The sequence below is a fragment of the Colobus angolensis genome, unplaced genomic scaffold (assembly GCF_000951035.1).
Source record: "Colobus angolensis palliatus isolate OR3802 unplaced genomic scaffold, Cang.pa_1.0 Scaffold350, whole genome shotgun sequence".
Classification (NCBI taxonomy): domain Eukaryota; kingdom Metazoa; phylum Chordata; class Mammalia; order Primates; family Cercopithecidae; genus Colobus; species Colobus angolensis.
In genome coordinates this window covers 709,458-725,549 of record NW_012116822.1, presented here as the reverse complement: position 1 = coordinate 725,549, position 16,092 = coordinate 709,458, and the positions used below count along the sequence as shown (strand labels likewise).

The window sequence follows — 16,092 nt, the reverse complement described above, 5'->3', positions numbered from 1 at the left end:
TCCTGACCTCAGGTGATCTGCCCACCTCAGCCTCCCAAAGTGCTGGGATTACAGGCTTGAGTCACTGTGCCCAGCATCTTTTTTTTTTTTTTTGAGACAAGAGTCTCACTCTGTCACCCAGGCTGGAGTGCAGTGGTGCAATCTTAGCTCACTGCAGCCTTTACTTCTGGAGCTCAAGTGATCCTCCCACTTCAGCCTCCCCAGTAACTGGGACCACTGGTGTATGCCACCATGCCCAGCTAATTTTTTGTATTTTTGGTACAGGTGGGGTTTCACCATGTTGCCCAGGCTGGTCTCAAACTCCTGAGATCAAGCGATTGGCCCACATCGGCCTCCCAAAATGCTGGGATTCCAGGCGTGAGCCACCGCACCCCAACTGTATCTACTTCAGTGCCTTTTAATTTTTGCCAGTCAAGTGGAGCGTAAAACAGTAGCTTGTGTGGTCTTGATATGCCATTCCTTGATTTCAGATTACATGAAGTATCTCTTCATATGTTTACTGACCATTTGTTTCCTCTTCACTGAAATGCCTGTTTGTGTCTTTTGCCCATTTTTTGATTTGACTTACTAGTGGTTAATTTGTGCGAGTTTTGTGTCTGTTTGTATATGTGTGTATCTGTGTGTGTATACCAACACATACATATCTATATATTTTTGATGCTAATCACTTGTCAGTTGTGTATTTGTGAATATATTCATCCAGTTTATAACCTATCTTCACTCCCTTTACATATTTATGATAAAGTTTTAAATTTTAACATTGTCAACTCTATCATTTTATTTTATAGACAGTGTTTTTCATCTATTGTTTAAGATATCTCTCCCTACTCCAAGTTACAAAATATATTCATTTATGTTTCCTCTTAAGTCTTTTAACATTTTGTTTTGACATATAGGTCCTTAATCCATCTGCAGTTGATTTTTGTACACAATGTTAATCAGGAATCGAATTACATCCTTTGTGCAAGTGATACCACAGTGTTTCCCTTTTTTCAAAAATCTTTTTCTGCTCCCTTTTTTGTCCATTCATCTTACATTCCTCCTCTGTTATGTAACCAAAGTTCACACATGAGAAGATCTGTTTCAGAGCTTTTATACTTTTTTGGTCAGTTTTGGTCAGATTACTGTTCATGTACCACATTATTACTAGAGCTTCATAATAGGTTTTACATTCATAATAGCTTCTGGTATCTTGTAGAAAAAGTCCCCTTTCACCTGTGACTATTCCTGTCTCTTTTCTCTTTCATTTAAATTTTAAGAGTTACCTTTAAACATTTTATGAAAAACTCTGCTGGGATTCTGATAGGGGAATTGTTTGATCTTTAGATCAGTTTGAGGAGATTTTTTTTTTTTTTTTTTTTTTTTGAGATGGAGTCTTGCTCTGTCGCCCAGGCTGGAGTGCGGTGGCACGATCTCAGCTCACTGCAACCTCTGCCTCCAGGTTCAAGCGATTCTCCTGCCTCAGCCTCCTGAGTAGCTGGGATTACAGGCACCCACCACCACGCCTGGCTCGTTTTGCATACTTTTAGTAGACACGGAGTTTCATTGTCTTAGCCAGGATGGTCTCTATCTCCTGACCTTGTGATCCACCCACTTCGGCCTTCCAATGTACTGGAATTACAGGCATAAGCCATCACACCAGGCCAGGGAGAATTGATTTCTTTACAATATTCCTTTTCCTATCCATGAATATGGTATATTTATGTTTTATAATTTTCCCTATAAAGATCTTACACATCATTAGATTTAGTCATAGATATTTGATAGTTTTATCATGAAATGGTGATATCTTTATAAATCTGTTGTTTGCAGCTGATGTATAAAATACTTTGTTATACTAATTTTATGTCTATCCCCTTGCTAAACTCTATTATTTCTAAAAATTTATAGGCAGACTTTTTTTGGTGGTTTTGTCTATGTAAACGATTATATCATCTCCAAATAATGGTAGCTGTCATACTACACTGGGTGAGAGACTTCTAGGAGATACTTGAATACAAGCAGTGACAATGCTTGTCTTGTACTTGTCCAGTTTATGGGAATGCTTATTTGTCCATTTAGGATGATGTTTGTTCTAGATTTTTACTATATATATACTTTTTTTTTTTTTTTGAGATGGAGTCTCACTCTGTCACTCAGGCTGGAGTGCAGTGGCATGATCTCGGCTCACGCCTCCCGGGTTCAAGCAATTCTCATGCCACCGATTCCTGAGTAGCTGGGATTACAGGCATGTGCCACCATGCCCAGCTTATTTTTTGCATTTTTAGTAGTGATGGGGTTTCGCCATGTTGGACAGGCCGGTCTTGAACTCCTGGCCTCAAGTGATCTGCCTGCCTCGACTTCCCAAAGTGCTGGGATTATACAGGTGTGAGCCATCGCACCTGGCCTAGATTAGATTTTTACTCTATGTTCTCAATCAGGTTAAGAAAATCTACTACTACTTAACTTACTATGAGATTTTTACTATAAAAAGGAATTGAATTTTATCCTGTTCTTTTTATGCAATATTTCTTCTCTTTTAATCTGTTATCATGGTGAATTATATTTACGGCTTTTCTAATATCTTTGCAGAACTGGGATAAATCGAACTTGGGTATGGAATATTATCATTTTTATATATTATTGCATCCTGTTTACTTATATTTTGTTTATGAATTTGGCCTCTATTTTCAGGAGTAAAATATTGGCTCAAATTTTTTTCTTATACCTTGGGTTTTGGTAACTGGGTCCTACTAACCTTGTAGAATGAATTGGGAAATATTTCTTCTTTTTCTTTTACATAAAATTGGGATGATCTGTCCTTTGAAGGTAAAAACTCACCTATAAAGCCATCATCTGGGCCTTGTGTTTTCTGGGAAGATATTTAACTGCTGCTTTAATTTCTTTAAAAGTTATGTTTTAGTGAGTTCAAGATGCTATAACAAAATACCATAGACTGCGTGGTTTATAAACAGATTTATTTCTTACTGTTCTGAAGGCTGCAAATCTAAGATCAGGGTGCCAGCATGGTTGGGTTCTGGTGAGAGTGCTCTTCCAGGTTGCAAACAGCCAACTTCTCGCTGTACCCTCATATCGTTGAAAGGGTGAGAGCTCTCTGGGATCCCTTTTATAAAACCATAATCCCATTCATGAAGGCTCTATTCTTGTGACCTAATAACCTGAAGGCCCCACCTCTTATTACCATCACATTGGAGGTTAGGATTTCAACATATGAATTGGGGGAGACACATTTAATTCATTGCAAGTTATATAGGGTTTTTAAAGTTTTCGGGTTTGTTCTGCCCCTTTCCTCTCTTTCTGGGACACTCAATATGTTGGCGTGCTTGTGTCCTCGGGTCTATATGACTGTTTTTATTCCTTTTCCTTTCTGGTCTTCAGACTGTACAATCTCAATTGACTTTTTTTTTTTCACTGATTCTTTCATCTGCCAGCTTAAATCTGCTGTTGCCAGGCGTAGTGGCTCACGCCTGTAATTTCCTAGCACTTTGGGAGGCTAAGGTGGGTGGATCACTTGAGGTCAGGGGTTTAAGACCAGCCTGGCCAACATGGTGAAACTCCGTCTCTACTAAAAATAAAAAAATTAGCCAGATGTAGTGGCGCGCACCTATAGTCCCCGCTACTTGGGAGGCTGAAGCACAAGAATCACTTGAACCTGGGAGGCAGCAGTTGCAGTGAGCCGAGATCACACCACTGCTCTCCATCCTGGGTGACAGCTAAACTCTCAAAAAAAAAAAAAAAAAAATTTGTTGAGCCTGTCTAGAAAATGCTTCATTTCATTTATTATGCTTATCAACTTCAGATTTTGTTTGATTTTTAATAATTTATCTCTTTATCATTAGACTCTGGTAAGACATCATTTTCATGCTTTGCTTTCAATCTTTTAGGTATAGTTTCCTTTAGTTCTCTTAACATACTTGGTTTTGGGGTTGTTTCTGTTTGCTCGTTTGGAGACAAGGGCTCGCTCTGTTGCCCAGGCTGGAGTCTTGGCTCACTGCAGCTTCAACCTCTCGAGCTCAAGCGATCCTCCTGCCTCACCCCCCAAGCAGCTGGGAGTACACACATGTGCCACCATGCCTGGCTATTTTTATTTTTTGTAGAGATGGAGTTTCACTGTGCTGCCCAGGCCAGGCTGGTCTCAAACTCCTCAACTTAGGCAACCCACCCACCTTGGCCTCCCAGAGTGCTGGGATTACAGGCATGAGCCACTGCACCCAGCTAACATATTTGTAACATCTGATTAAAGTCTTTGTCCAATAAGGTTAGTGTCAGCTTCCTCAGGGACAGTGTGCATTGATTGCTTTTTTCCTCCCATGTCTGGGCCACGCTTCTTTGCATGTTTCAGAATTGTGTTAAAAGCTGGACATTTTAAGTAATATGGCAACTGTGGAGATCATATTCTCTTCCCTCCCCATGGTGGTTTTTTCTGGTGGTGTAGTGCCTTTTCTGAACCAATTCTGTAAAGTGTGTTCTCTGTCATGTGTGGCCACTGTAGTCTCTGCTTGATTAGCTCAGTGGTCCTCTAACCATGAGATCGCCTTAATGACCTGGAACTCAGCCAAGAGCTTATAACTGCCTTAGACTTTACTTCCTCATTCTGCAGAGCTTCAAGGTAGCCAGTGGTGAGAGCTTAGGGCTTTCTAGATCTTTCCTGAGCATGCACACAGCACTCGGCATGAGCACATCCCTGTGCATATGAATGGCCTTCTAGATTCCCAGGAATATGTCACAGCCTTTCAAAGCCCCCTGTAGCCGTCTCATAGTGACATAAAGCAGATCAGTGGTTGCCTGGGGCCAGCAGTAGTGGGATGGGTGCATAAGGAAGTGATGAAAATGTTCTGTAACTTCACTGCGAGGGAGGTTACACAGGTACATACATTTGTCACCTCACATTGAACTTTATACTTTAAGCACAGTGTATATGGAAATTATACCTCAACAAAGCTGATGTTTTTAAAGACGAAGTTTAAAAACAAAACAAAAAACATGGTCTGCAGGAGACACCTTGCTCGTGATCCTCTAAAAAACAGGTCTCTACTCAGATACCTGCACGATAAGGACAGGGTGGGCAAGGAAAAGGAGCCAAAGACCTCCAGGTGTGTAAGTGGCTTTTCCTGGGTAGGCCTTGGCGTGCTGCACTGACCCTCCTTGAAGGAGGAAATGCCTAGTCCAGTGCTGTGGGTCTGGGCCCAGGAGATGGGGCCTTAAAGCCTCTCTTGGTAAAGACTAGTTCTGTAGGAAAAAACAGGACACCCTCTCTTCTGATTCTGTATCTTCTAGGGGCTCCTACTGCACTTCAGGGGTACCTGACCCGGGTTGCAGTCACATTAGCTCCTGGAAAGCCAGGACAGCCCATGGGGGCCCCCATTGAACCCCATTTACTACTGCTGAGGACTGTGCGCCCTAAGGGTTTTGGGGCCTGTGCTCTTGCCACTGGCCTTGGAACATGTGTGGCAGTTCTGCCTTACCCTCACTCTGGGGCATGGCCCGCTCTGCTGGGGCATATGACATGTTCTTTGTCCCTGACTCAGTTTGGGGGCAGCCCAGTGTCCTGCGCTGTGGGGCTGGCCGTCCTGAATGTCTTGGAGAAGGAGCAGCTCCAGGCTCATGCCACCAGTGTGGGCAGCTTCCTGATGGAGCTCCTCAGGCAGCAAAAAATCAAACATCCCATCGTCGGGGATGTCAGGTGAGGCTCTGGGGGCAGCAGTCACCACCAACCTGCCAGGGCCCAGTGTGGTACCATTTTCTTCACCTCCTAACAACCTGGGATGGTGGGGTTATGTCTGCTCTCAAGAGGAACTGAGACACTGAGAGATGCTATTGCCCAAAACGGCACTCCCGGGGAGGAGAAAGCCAGGATATGACCTGACCCCTAGCTATCCCCAAGCCTCTCTCCTCTGTCCACACCAAAGATCCCTCCCAGCCCAGTTATTCCCTGAAACTATTCTCACCACCTTCTGAAGGTGCCTCCAGCGCTCAGCCTCCCCAGGAGGCACAGGTAGGAGCCCAGATGGGGTGAGGCCAGCACCCTGGCCCCTCAGGCATGGCCTCCTGCGATGTCATCACCTTCCTCTGCAGGGGTGTTGGGCTCTTCATTGGTGTGGATCTGATCAAAGATGAGGCCACAAGGACACCAGCAACTGAAGAGGCTGCCTACTTGGTATCAAGGTATTTTCTTCTTGAAACAAGTTGCTTCCTGGAGTAGGAGACACCACAGGTGCCTCTTTGCAGGGCCAGAGGCCCTTAGTGGATAGGAGGCTCATCTGTACCCCCAACACTCTGGGCCACAGACTTGATGGAAAGAGGGCTGGGGCCCGGGTTGGTGGTGGGCGGGGAGACAGCTGATGCTATCCGCTGAGGACAGAGGTAAGTGGTTAGCAGTTCTGTACCCAGTGCCTGACTGCAAAGGCTGCAGATGAGACACAGGCTGTTCCCACCAGAGCAGCACCTCTGCCTAGAATGCCCAAGCTAGCAGGGCACTCAGACCCAGGAACCCCTAATGCCACCTTGGCCTGGAGAAGGGAAGCACCTTCATTCACACCAGGGAGCTGTGGCAGCACCAGACTCAGGGTTGCCATGCCGCGCGACAGGTGGTTGGGATGGACAGGACTCCTGCTCCTAAGCTGGGCTGGGGGGTGTCTCAGAACTCAGACTCCACCAGTCCCACTGCCCTGGCTTGCTTGTCCTTTCACTTGGACCCTGAGGCCTCAGGACTTCTTCTCCTTCTAGTTTAATGATTATTCCCTTTTATCTCCATTCCCCAGGCCTCCCCCTTCCCCCACTGCCACCATAGAAAGCTCTTCTAGTATTTGATGTGTCCTTATTCAAAGTGTGAGACATGCATGGTATTGATGTAAACCTCTCTGTGCTGTGTTTGAACTTGGCCTTTGCTACTCCCTGCCTTCTCTCTGCTGTCAGTCACATCCCCAGCTTACCCCCACCCCGCTCCCAGGAGTCTCAGGGATTCAGAATGGTCGGGTGGCACGGAAGGAAACAGATCCCAAGTTCAGCCTACTCTTTCATCCCACAGTACCCTGGGGGTGCTTTTCCAGTTCAGTGAGGAAATGGGTAAGTCACCTGCAGTCACCCTGCTAGGTGGCAAGAGCTCAATCTGGCCCCAGGGCCGTCTAACTCCAAAGTCCAAGCCCTGTCCTTTCTGGCATGGCCATGGTCAGTGCCAGAAAGACTGGGATAGGAAAATGAAACCAGAAGGTAGACTCCCAACCCCCAAGAAATAAAAATAACAAGGTTTACAAAAGAATGGGAACAAGGATCAAAGAATATAAGCACAACCATGCAGACCCCTCATCTCAAAGATGAGGTTAGACTGTGAACTAAGTGATTATTAGCTACAAACGATGCTAAGATAAAGCCATCTTCCTAAGAAGAGGTGGAAATTTTCTCTTTTTTTTTTGTTTGAGACGGAGTCTCGCTCTGTCGCCCGGGCTGGAGTGCAGTGGCTGGATCTCAGCTCACTGCAAGCTCCTCCTCCCGGGTTCACGCCATTCTCCTGCCTCAGCCTCCCGAGTAGCTGGGACTACAGGCGCCCACCACCTCGCCCGGCTAGTTTTTTTTGTATTTTTTAGTAGAAACGGGGTTTCACCGTGTTATCCAGGATGGTCTCGATCTCCTGACCTTGTGATCCGCCCGTCTCGGCCTCCCAAAGTGCTGGGATTACAGGCTTGAGCCACCGCGCCCGGCCGAGGTGGAAATTTTCAACTGGAATTTTAAGATAACCCAGAGGACAGGCCAGGGAGATTCCTGAAGCTCGTGAGGGACACGTGGGGCCCATTACACCAACTGCAATGTTGGGCATTCTCTATATAAGAAAACAATATACATCATGTCAACCACACAGAAAACCAGAGAATGCAGGGACTCTTGTTGCAGTCTGCTGTTTCCCTGTGGCCATTCATTCTTGGCTTCGACTGTGGCTCCAGGGGTTAGGTGAGACAAGGTGCCTGTTCTGGGGGGCAGCAGGCTCAGGACCAGGTGCAGTGCACCCGAAGCAGGGGCTGCTGTGGGCCAGATGCACAGGACTTTGGTAGGGGTGACCAGTAGTGTCCTGGCAGGAACTGGCCCATGGAAGGCTCTGAAGGCAGTGTGGCTGGAGCACTGGACGTGAGGCCAAGGCCAGGCTGAGGAAAGCCAGGAAGGCCTTGAAGGCCACGTGAAGGGGTGTCCTGTCCTCACAGGCTGAAGGAGAACTACGTTTTGCTGAGCACTGATGGCCCTGGGAGGAACATCCTGAAGTTTAAACCCCCAATGTGCTTCAGCCTGGACAATGCACGGCAGGTGGTGGCAAAGCTGGATGCCATTCTGACTGGTGAGCTTGAAGCCTGAGCTTGGCCATGTCTCTAGAACCCAGCCTGAAGCCAGCAACTAGAGCCTCCTAGCATGGAACAGGGAGGGGACAAGAGTCCAAGAGCAGAGGCACGTGTCCTCTGGACAGTGCAGGAAGCAACAGAGAGGGTCTTTCATGCCCAATCTGCTCCTATTCCTGCCTGTGCCTAAGAGCGCTTCCTGGGCTGTCAGCAGGTGGGAGCTGAGCCACCACCCAGCCTGCCTCGGCAGGCATCAGATGTACACAGGACAAATCAGTGGTGGGCCTGAGAAACAGGCCATAAGAACTACAGTGGGAGTTGAGACCCCATTCCCGCCAGCCTAGAATGTAGAGATGGTAGTCATTTCATTCTGTACGAGGCAGGTCACATGAGGCTGCTGGGAGGCTGAAAGATTTGTACCAGAGACTGGACGCAAAATGAAATTCTACCCCACATTCCCCATCACCTAGGATGGTCGTGGTCAACCCAGAGTCCCCCCTAAATCCACTTACAAGGAAATCTCATGGCTGTGTTGCCATTTATAGCTCAGTGAGACCCCACATAGGCAAAGTTGCATCTCACAGTAGAGATCAGAGCTGTCAGCCAAGCAACCTGTGCCCTCCTACCTCTGGGTGATCACTGCTACCCACAGGCATGCCTAATCCTGGGGCTCTGGAGCTGGGGGTGGAGGCCCATCCCTGCTGGACACAAATTGGAAGCGGTAGGGATCTGATGAAAAGGAGTGTTTGTGGGGAGCAAAGGCTGGCCACAGAACAGGCTTAGGGATCCTGGACAGAAACTAGAAATCTCAGAGGAACTGAGGGCTGGCTTTGTGCTTTTCAGGAAACTGCTGCCACTCCTTTGGGGAATGGGACATGGGTGTGGATAGCCAGAGGGCCCAATCTCTAAACTGTCCTCCAGTTTGGACACTTAAGTCACAGGGCATCTTCAGCCGAGAAAGGTGACTGAGTCAGCGTGGCTTTGTGGTCTTTTTCAGACATGGAAGAGAAGGTGCAAAGTTGCGAGACGCTGAGGCTCCAGCTCTAAGCTAGCCCTGCTCTGCCTAAGTGTACTCCAGGTGAGTGGGCCTTGCTTCTTGCTCTTGGGAGACGGAAAGCGGGTTCCTTACCATCAGCAGCAAGCAGCCTCGGAAAACTGAGCCTTTTTTTTTCTTAAGACATTTTTTGTTCTGGTTAATACTCCTTCCCAAAGGTTAGTTTCTTCAACACTGGAAAATCTCCAATGCTTAGCTTGCACTTGAGGGCAGAACAGCTACGTCCCCCCTTGAAACCTATGGGGCTGTATCCATGTGGAACCCCAACCCACCCTTGCCTCTTGTAACCACCTAGTCGTATGCCCCAAATGCCAGACCTGGAGTTGGGCTCCAATCCAGCCAGTAAACATCCCCTGCCAGAGCAGGCTTTTCTTCACCAGCCAGGAGGGGCACTATTGTGCCCCAATTCAGCTGGCCCTGGCACTGCCCTAGTGTGTAAAGAATCGATTTTCATTCGTCAATCAGCCAAGAAGGTTGGTGTTCTAAGGTGTCTCAGGAGGGGACATGCCTGCTGGGGATGTGAGCCCTCACTGCCCCATCCTCACTCCCCATAGACCTCTTATTCCTTTCTTTAAAGAGGGCTCAGTCCTAAGCAGGGCAGTCCTTAAAGGACACCCCCACAACTGGGCCTGCTGCAGAAGAAAGCCCAAAGTTCAGGGCACCTGGCACCCCCCACCCTGAGCAAGAGGTCTCACACAGCATATCCCACACTCACCCAGGCTTGGGGGTTTTTAAATTTTATTTCAAAAGCTTGGATAGCTTCAATATCCAGGTTGTGGCAAAATCAGGACACGTGTAAAATACCTTACAATACATTAGATTCCCAAAAGGTACCAAAAAGTACAGTAAAATTAACACTTCCATTACAGGAAATGTATGACACAAATAATATAAAATTAAAAGGTGAAAAAAAGGTGACACTGGTTTCCTAAGATACAATTTACTCTTTACAACCAGGGTCCACAGGTCCAGGCTGCAGAGCGGCAGCAGGAAGCAGAGCCTCCCACCTGGTTCTGGGGGACCTGGTAATAAAAATCAGCCCATATTGGCACTCTGGCCTCTCAGACACCACACGCTGCCTAAACAACTAGAGCTCTGGAAATAGTAAACAGGAGAGTGATTTCCATGGGGGAAATTTTAAATACGATGCACATGGGACAGGCCATAGAAAGTTTGCCAAGTTAAATTTGGTACATAATTGTGTTCACTCCATATCCAAACAAAGCATGTGTGCGGTCAGTTGGTCGCTCCTGCTGCCGCCTCAGTATGGCTTGTAGTTATTCTGATGGCCACCACGTCGCTGGCTCTTGCCGTAGTTTGTACTACCCTGACCTAGGGATGAGAACAACCATAGCAGCTACTATTTACAAGCATTTGCCTTGTGCCACGCGCTTGATACGCATCTTCGCAGGATCCTCACCAGCCCTGTGACAGCAGAGATTGCCTTCCTCATGTTACTAAGACCCGGAAGTCTAAGGCTCAAAACTGAGTAGCTCCCATGGCTGAGCCAGGCCTGTCTGACTCCAAAGCCCCTGCTGCCAGTGGCTCCTGCACTGTCTGTCCTGCCTCCCCTGGGGGTGGGTGAGCGGATGGGGCCTCCCTCTCTCCTACTTACTGTAGTCGTAGCCGGGGCCGTAGCCGTAATAGCCATAGGGCGAGTAGTCGTAGCCGCCATAGCCAGGCCCGTAGCCCTGCTGGTAGCCGTAGCCCTGGTTCCAGTAGTTGCCGTAGCCCTGATTCCAACTCTGACTCTGACCTGTGGGGGGAGCAGGGCACAGGGGCCCGTGGACCATTTAGCATACGCAGGAGCTAGGATGGAGGAAATCCTGCCCTTTGGGTGGCAGGGTTACTATGGCAACTCGGGCAGAAGCCAAGGGGCTGCTGTTCCGGTGTACAGGGCCCTGGGCCCAACCCTGCATCTGAGAGACCCAAGCAGAGGACCAGAGACCAGGACACTAGCTTTACTTGGGGCAAACAAGGCAGCTCACTCACTCACTCACTCTCTGATCACTCCCACTCTCCTTGGCAGCTTGGCCTTTAAAAAGATGCAGTTCAGGCTTTGGAGTCAGAGGGGCCTGGGATGGAAGGGGATAAATGCCTGGCACAGCTCTGCCCTACCCACCCTTCTGCCTACCAGACTCAGGACATCCACAAAGCCAAGACACCCATCATGTCCCCTCCCCCAGAGTATAACACAAATGCTCTCTCTGCCCTGGGCACCCAAGCCATTCCAAGGGGCAGCAGCAGCAGCAACAGCCTCAAGCACACAGCCCTGACCCAGAGCCACTCCTATTCCTGCTCGTCCCCCACCTCACACAGTCTGCCCACCCCTGCTGCACAGCACCAGAGGGAGCCCCAAAACAGGTTTGGAAGGCTCCATGTAGGCAGGGAAACAGGACCCATCTTCATCCAGGTTCCACTCACCTCCACCTCCACCGCCACCTCCACTGCCTCGGTTCCCTCGGTTGCGGTTTCCACGGCCCCCAGAGCCATATTGCTGCTGCTGATAGACTTCTTTGGGCTGGGCCACCTTGATCTCACACTAAAAGCCAAGAGGACAGTGGTCAGGCCAGTAGGACACACTCAGGGCAGTGACTGCACAAAGATCTTCACTGCAACAAACATCAGATGGTGGATCAGGTCCATTTGCTCAAAAACAAAAAATGCTAGTGTGGGAGGTCACCTCTGAGCTAAACAAAGCTCATGGAATCCCAATTAAAACCACGGGCCTTCCAGCAGAGAACCCTTCCCACAGAATGCACTGGAGATGGGCATCTCAGTCCCAGGGCAACTCCATGTCTAATGGAGGCAGGCAACTGGGCCAACTGCAGCCCAGGGGAGCAGAGGACAGGCTGGGAGCAGGCATCACACCTTGGTCCTACTGGGCTACAGGGTCAGACAAGACTTCTCAGATGAGGGGCCTTAGACAATGAGGTTTTAACATCTTTTTCTCTTTACAGAAGAAACTCATCTCATTCAAATACATGCTATTGAGAAGGCGACCCTGACCTCCCTCTTACAGATAAAGTCAGCTTTCAGAGGCTCAGGGTGGGGGGCCTGCCTGAGGCCATAATGCTACCCACCCCCCTCCTCCTAACCACTGGTCTGTTGGGATGACCCAGATGTCTGCATCCCCTCAAGTCAGTCAATTTCCTTTTTGTCCACTGAGGGTGGGATGGGGTAGGCTGGGGTACTTTCAATGCTCCTGCTTAAATAAGTTAGACCAGACCAGTGTACTTCTAAAGAAAATCCTGACACGCACCCCCATTAAAAATAGTACATTTTACAGTGTCCCCATACAGTCATACTTTTAATCGGCAAAATAATGCAATATGATATATTCTATCCTACTGAATTAAAAATACTGAATACAACCAACTAAATATACTTACTCCTAAGACTCACCACCAGTAGTTTCACTTCAACTTTGCCTTTGAGGCTCTTCCCACCCCATTTCCCATTATGGCACATAGAGAAAAAGGCCTCTTTATCACTGTCCAATGGAGTAATAACCAATGCCTCCCTTAACTGCCTCAAAGACTATCGCTTTATAGAAAATTCAAGACTATCCTAATCCAATCTTCCCAAACTCCCAGCCAGGACAGAGACTTCCAGGAGCTCCACCTGTCCTACCTTATCTGGCTGCCAACTCCTGCTCAGAAACAGAGCCTGCCACACCCTGCCACTGCAGGCCGCACCCACAACTCCCAACTGCCAACTTGAAGCCTGAACTACCCTTTCCCTGACCAGAGTTCAGGAGGGAGGAAGAGCTACACGTCTCTGCACATGATTCCACTCATTTGAAAGCACAACCGACCCTGGGAGATATTGGAAGGATTTTTGCCCGGATATAGGGTTGACTTAAAGAGGTGCCCAGAAGACCAAATGAGGCAGTTCACGCCTGTAATCCCAACAGTTTACAAGCCTGAGGCTTGAGCTCAGACAACATAGTGAGACCAGGCTTTAAAAAAAAAAATACAATACCGGGCGCGGTGCCTCACGCCTGTAATCCCAGCATTTTGGGAGACAGATCACAAGGTCAGGAGATTGAGACCATCCTGGCTAACACGGCCCCAGTCTCTACTAAAAATACAAAAAAGTTAGCTGGTCATGGTGGTGGGCACCTGTAGTCCCAGCTACTCGGGAGGCTGAGGCAGGAGAATGGCATGAACCCGGGAGGTGGAGCTTGCAGTGAGCTGAGATCGTGCCACTGCATTCCAGCCTGGGCGACTGAGCGAGATTCCGTCTCAAACAAAAAAAAACATGAGCCAGGCATGGTGGTGCATGTCTGTGGTCCCAGCTACTTGAGAGACTGAGAATGGAAGATCCCTTGCGCCCAGGTCAAGGTTGCAGTGAGCCATGATAGTGTTACCGCACCCCAGCCTGAACAAAGCAGGACCCTGTCTCAAAGCAAAAAAAAAAAAAAAGCTCAAAGCGCCAAAGCGGATGGAAGTGGACAAAGATTTGGTTGTAGAAGGAGGTAGAAAGGCTCTGGAGCAAGAAAAACTTCAACACAGAGGAAAATCAGTGAGTTGCAGAAGTTCTAGGATCTTCTGAGACCTTAACTGCAGGCTTCATACACCCTGGACTCAAAAATCTAGAACACTGTCACCTCTAGCTTTAAATGACGAACTAAAGAGGCTACTCAACCTGCTCTATTCAGAGGCCACCTTCTCCTGCCTCCCTCACATCCTGTGTTTGTTTACTGGCAGCCCTCCCAGCCTGGGAAGTCTTTGAAGGATCAGAACACTGCTCCAACCAGGGCAGCATACACTTCAGAGAAATAAATAGTAAGGTCTAACCAACCTGGAGAGCTCCTGCACCACGGCCCAACCCCTAACCCCTACCCCTCTAAGGGCCAGCTCTCCAGCAGCACAGGAGGCCAAGCAGAGTTGGGGACACCTTACCTTGCTTCCACTGATGGTATGGAACTTTTTCTCCAGAACCTTCTTCACAGGTTCTTCTTCTTTAAAGGTGATAAACACAAAACCTCGTCTTTTGTTCAACTTTGGATCCATTGGAAGTTCAATGGCCTCAATCTGCAAAAAGCATAGGCAAACTCAGGCTCAATACCTCTCTACCCCAGAGCGTATAGGGGACTCACAGGAGAAAAGACCCCACTGAAGGCAGAGGGTGAAAAATAAGCCCTGCCTGGGAGGGTCTACTCAGCCACGGATACCAAGGACCAGAAAGAAGGCAGCCTTAGGGCAGCTGATGGGCTACTCCCAGGGCCACACTCACCTCGCCAAACTCGCCAAAGTACTCCCTGATCTTTTCCTCAGTGGCTTCAGGATTCAGACCCCCAACGAAGATTTTCTTCACCGGGTCCTTCTTCATAGCCATGGCCTTTTTAGGGTCAATGACACGGCCATCCAGCCTGTGCTCCTTCTGGTCTAGGACCTGTTCCAACAGAAAGGGGTCAGGCTGACTCAGCAGCATGAGCCAGACAAGGCCCTTCTCTCTAAGCCATGAAGACACCAGCACAGATACAAAAATGTGTTTCACCCCCTCCAAATTCTACCCCAGCTTAACTTCCCAACCCAATCTTCTTCAAACCTCAAGTACAGCTGGTTTACCCCGACACCTAGAAAGCAGTCCTCACCCTTAAGCCTTTGATCATGCTCTTTCTGCCCAAGCAGTCCCAGCGTGAGGCCCATCTCCAGAAGCACAGCAGGGACTCAGCACAAGCTGAAGATGGGCTGCAGGGGATGAAGTTCTCGCTCCACTCCCTACTAGCTGTGACCTCTTCTACTTAAATGTCTGAGCCTCAGGGATTTGGTTTTTGTCCTGTAAAATGGGGCTAACAGCCTATCATAGCAATCTTGGACTCTCTTGTAATCCTCCCAAATGTTTAGCACAGTGCCCAGAATAGGCACGTAAAAGGTAATGAATGTCAACTATAATCTTCCCGAACCACTCCAGCACATACTGTCACTCCCAGCTTAATTTGTATTTTCATCCCCTCAAAAACCGGAACATAACCTCTGGCTTTGCCCAAAGCACTCAACCACATGCAGAACACACAAACTAGTCATGCTGTAAGAAAGGTGTCCTCTTAGAATTCAAATCGTTTCCACTGAGACTGCTGAAATCCAGCACCCAGCTTACCTTCTCCACACTGGCTGCATCTTTGAACAGGATAAACCCAAACCCTCTTGACCGTCCAGTGTTGGGATCCATTTTTATTGTACAGTCAACGACCTCTCCAAATTTAGTAAAATAGTCTTTTAAATCTTTTTTGCTAGTATCCCAGCTCAGGCCACCAACGAACATTTTTCTGAAATGGTAGGGTGAAACACATGGCAACAAGTCTTATAAGCAAGCTGTGATTTTGGAAAGGACTGGCCCTGGCAAAGCTCTCACAAAGTCTACAGCTACCCTTAGAGTCTGCAAGGTGCACCTTAGAAGGATGTTAAATTTCCACTACCCTCCAAGTTCAATTCAACCAGGACCCTAACGAAGCTTAACAAGGCTCTGCAGTCCCAGGCTGTGAGAAGCAAAGAAAGGACCACCTCACCAGGGACATGGGCCCTAACTACTCACAACTGGAAATTCATTTGTTATCTACAACCATGTATCAAAGGGTCAGCGTCTTCACCACCTCCTGAGAACTCGCGTTTCAAGGAACTCGAGGCTTCCGGGGGCCAAGCCCGCCCAGGGTTCAGACCGTGACTCCGCCCCCGGGAAAGGCGGAGGAGGGAGGCCTGGGCCCCGGCT

The 16,092-nt window shown here is 48.4% G+C and overlaps 2 protein-coding genes across 4 annotated transcripts in view; one reads left to right on the top strand and one right to left on the bottom strand.

The window, feature by feature from the left end:
- The window catches only part of PHYKPL (5-phosphohydroxy-L-lysine phospho-lyase), a 26,056-nt gene extending 13,302 nt beyond the window's left edge, over positions 1–12,754 (top strand). Inside the window, exons 9-13 of one of the 2 annotated variants that reach the window (XM_011952916.1) lie at positions 5,529–5,683; positions 6,076–6,165; positions 8,193–8,323; positions 9,319–9,399; positions 12,336–12,754. In XM_011952916.1, the coding sequence (XP_011808306.1) occupies positions 5,529–5,683; positions 6,076–6,165; positions 8,193–8,323; positions 9,319–9,368 (426 nt within the window). In that variant the 3' untranslated portion in view covers positions 9,369–9,399; positions 12,336–12,754. The remainder of the gene's footprint in view (positions 1–5,528; positions 5,684–6,075; positions 6,166–8,192; positions 8,324–9,318; positions 9,400–12,335) is intronic. The other variant, XM_011952915.1, reaches the window with a different exon arrangement.
- On the bottom strand, positions 10,079–16,015 carry LOC105519538 (heterogeneous nuclear ribonucleoprotein A/B). Of its 2 annotated transcripts, XM_011952917.1 has the most exons (6): positions 15,484–16,015; positions 14,617–14,775; positions 14,283–14,414; positions 11,800–11,917; positions 10,991–11,131; positions 10,079–10,707 (listed from the first exon to the last, which is right to left on the bottom strand). In XM_011952917.1, exons 1-6 carry the CDS (start codon positions 15,646–15,648, stop codon positions 10,637–10,639), a joined length of 786 nt encoding a protein of 261 aa, XP_011808307.1. In that variant the 5' UTR covers positions 15,649–16,015; the 3' UTR covers positions 10,079–10,636. The 2 variants fall into 2 exon arrangements, with proteins under 2 accessions (XP_011808307.1, XP_011808308.1); XM_011952918.1 differs by lacking the exon at positions 10,991–11,131.
- Between the last annotated feature and the right edge of the window lie 77 nt (positions 16,016–16,092).

Coding starts and splice junctions, on each gene's coding strand:
- LOC105519538 (XM_011952917.1), bottom strand. CDS start 15,648: ATGTTCGTTGGTGGCCTGAGCTGGGATACTAGCAAAAAAGATTTAAAA. Junction 14,415..14,616: donor ACTTTGGCGAGTTTGGCGAG/GTGAGTGTGGCC, acceptor TGCTTTTTGCAG/ATTGAGGCCATTGAACTTCC. Junction 10,708..10,990: donor CGGCCCCGGCTACGACTACA/GTAAGTAGGAGA, acceptor TCTCATCCCTAG/GTCAGGGTAGTACAAACTAC.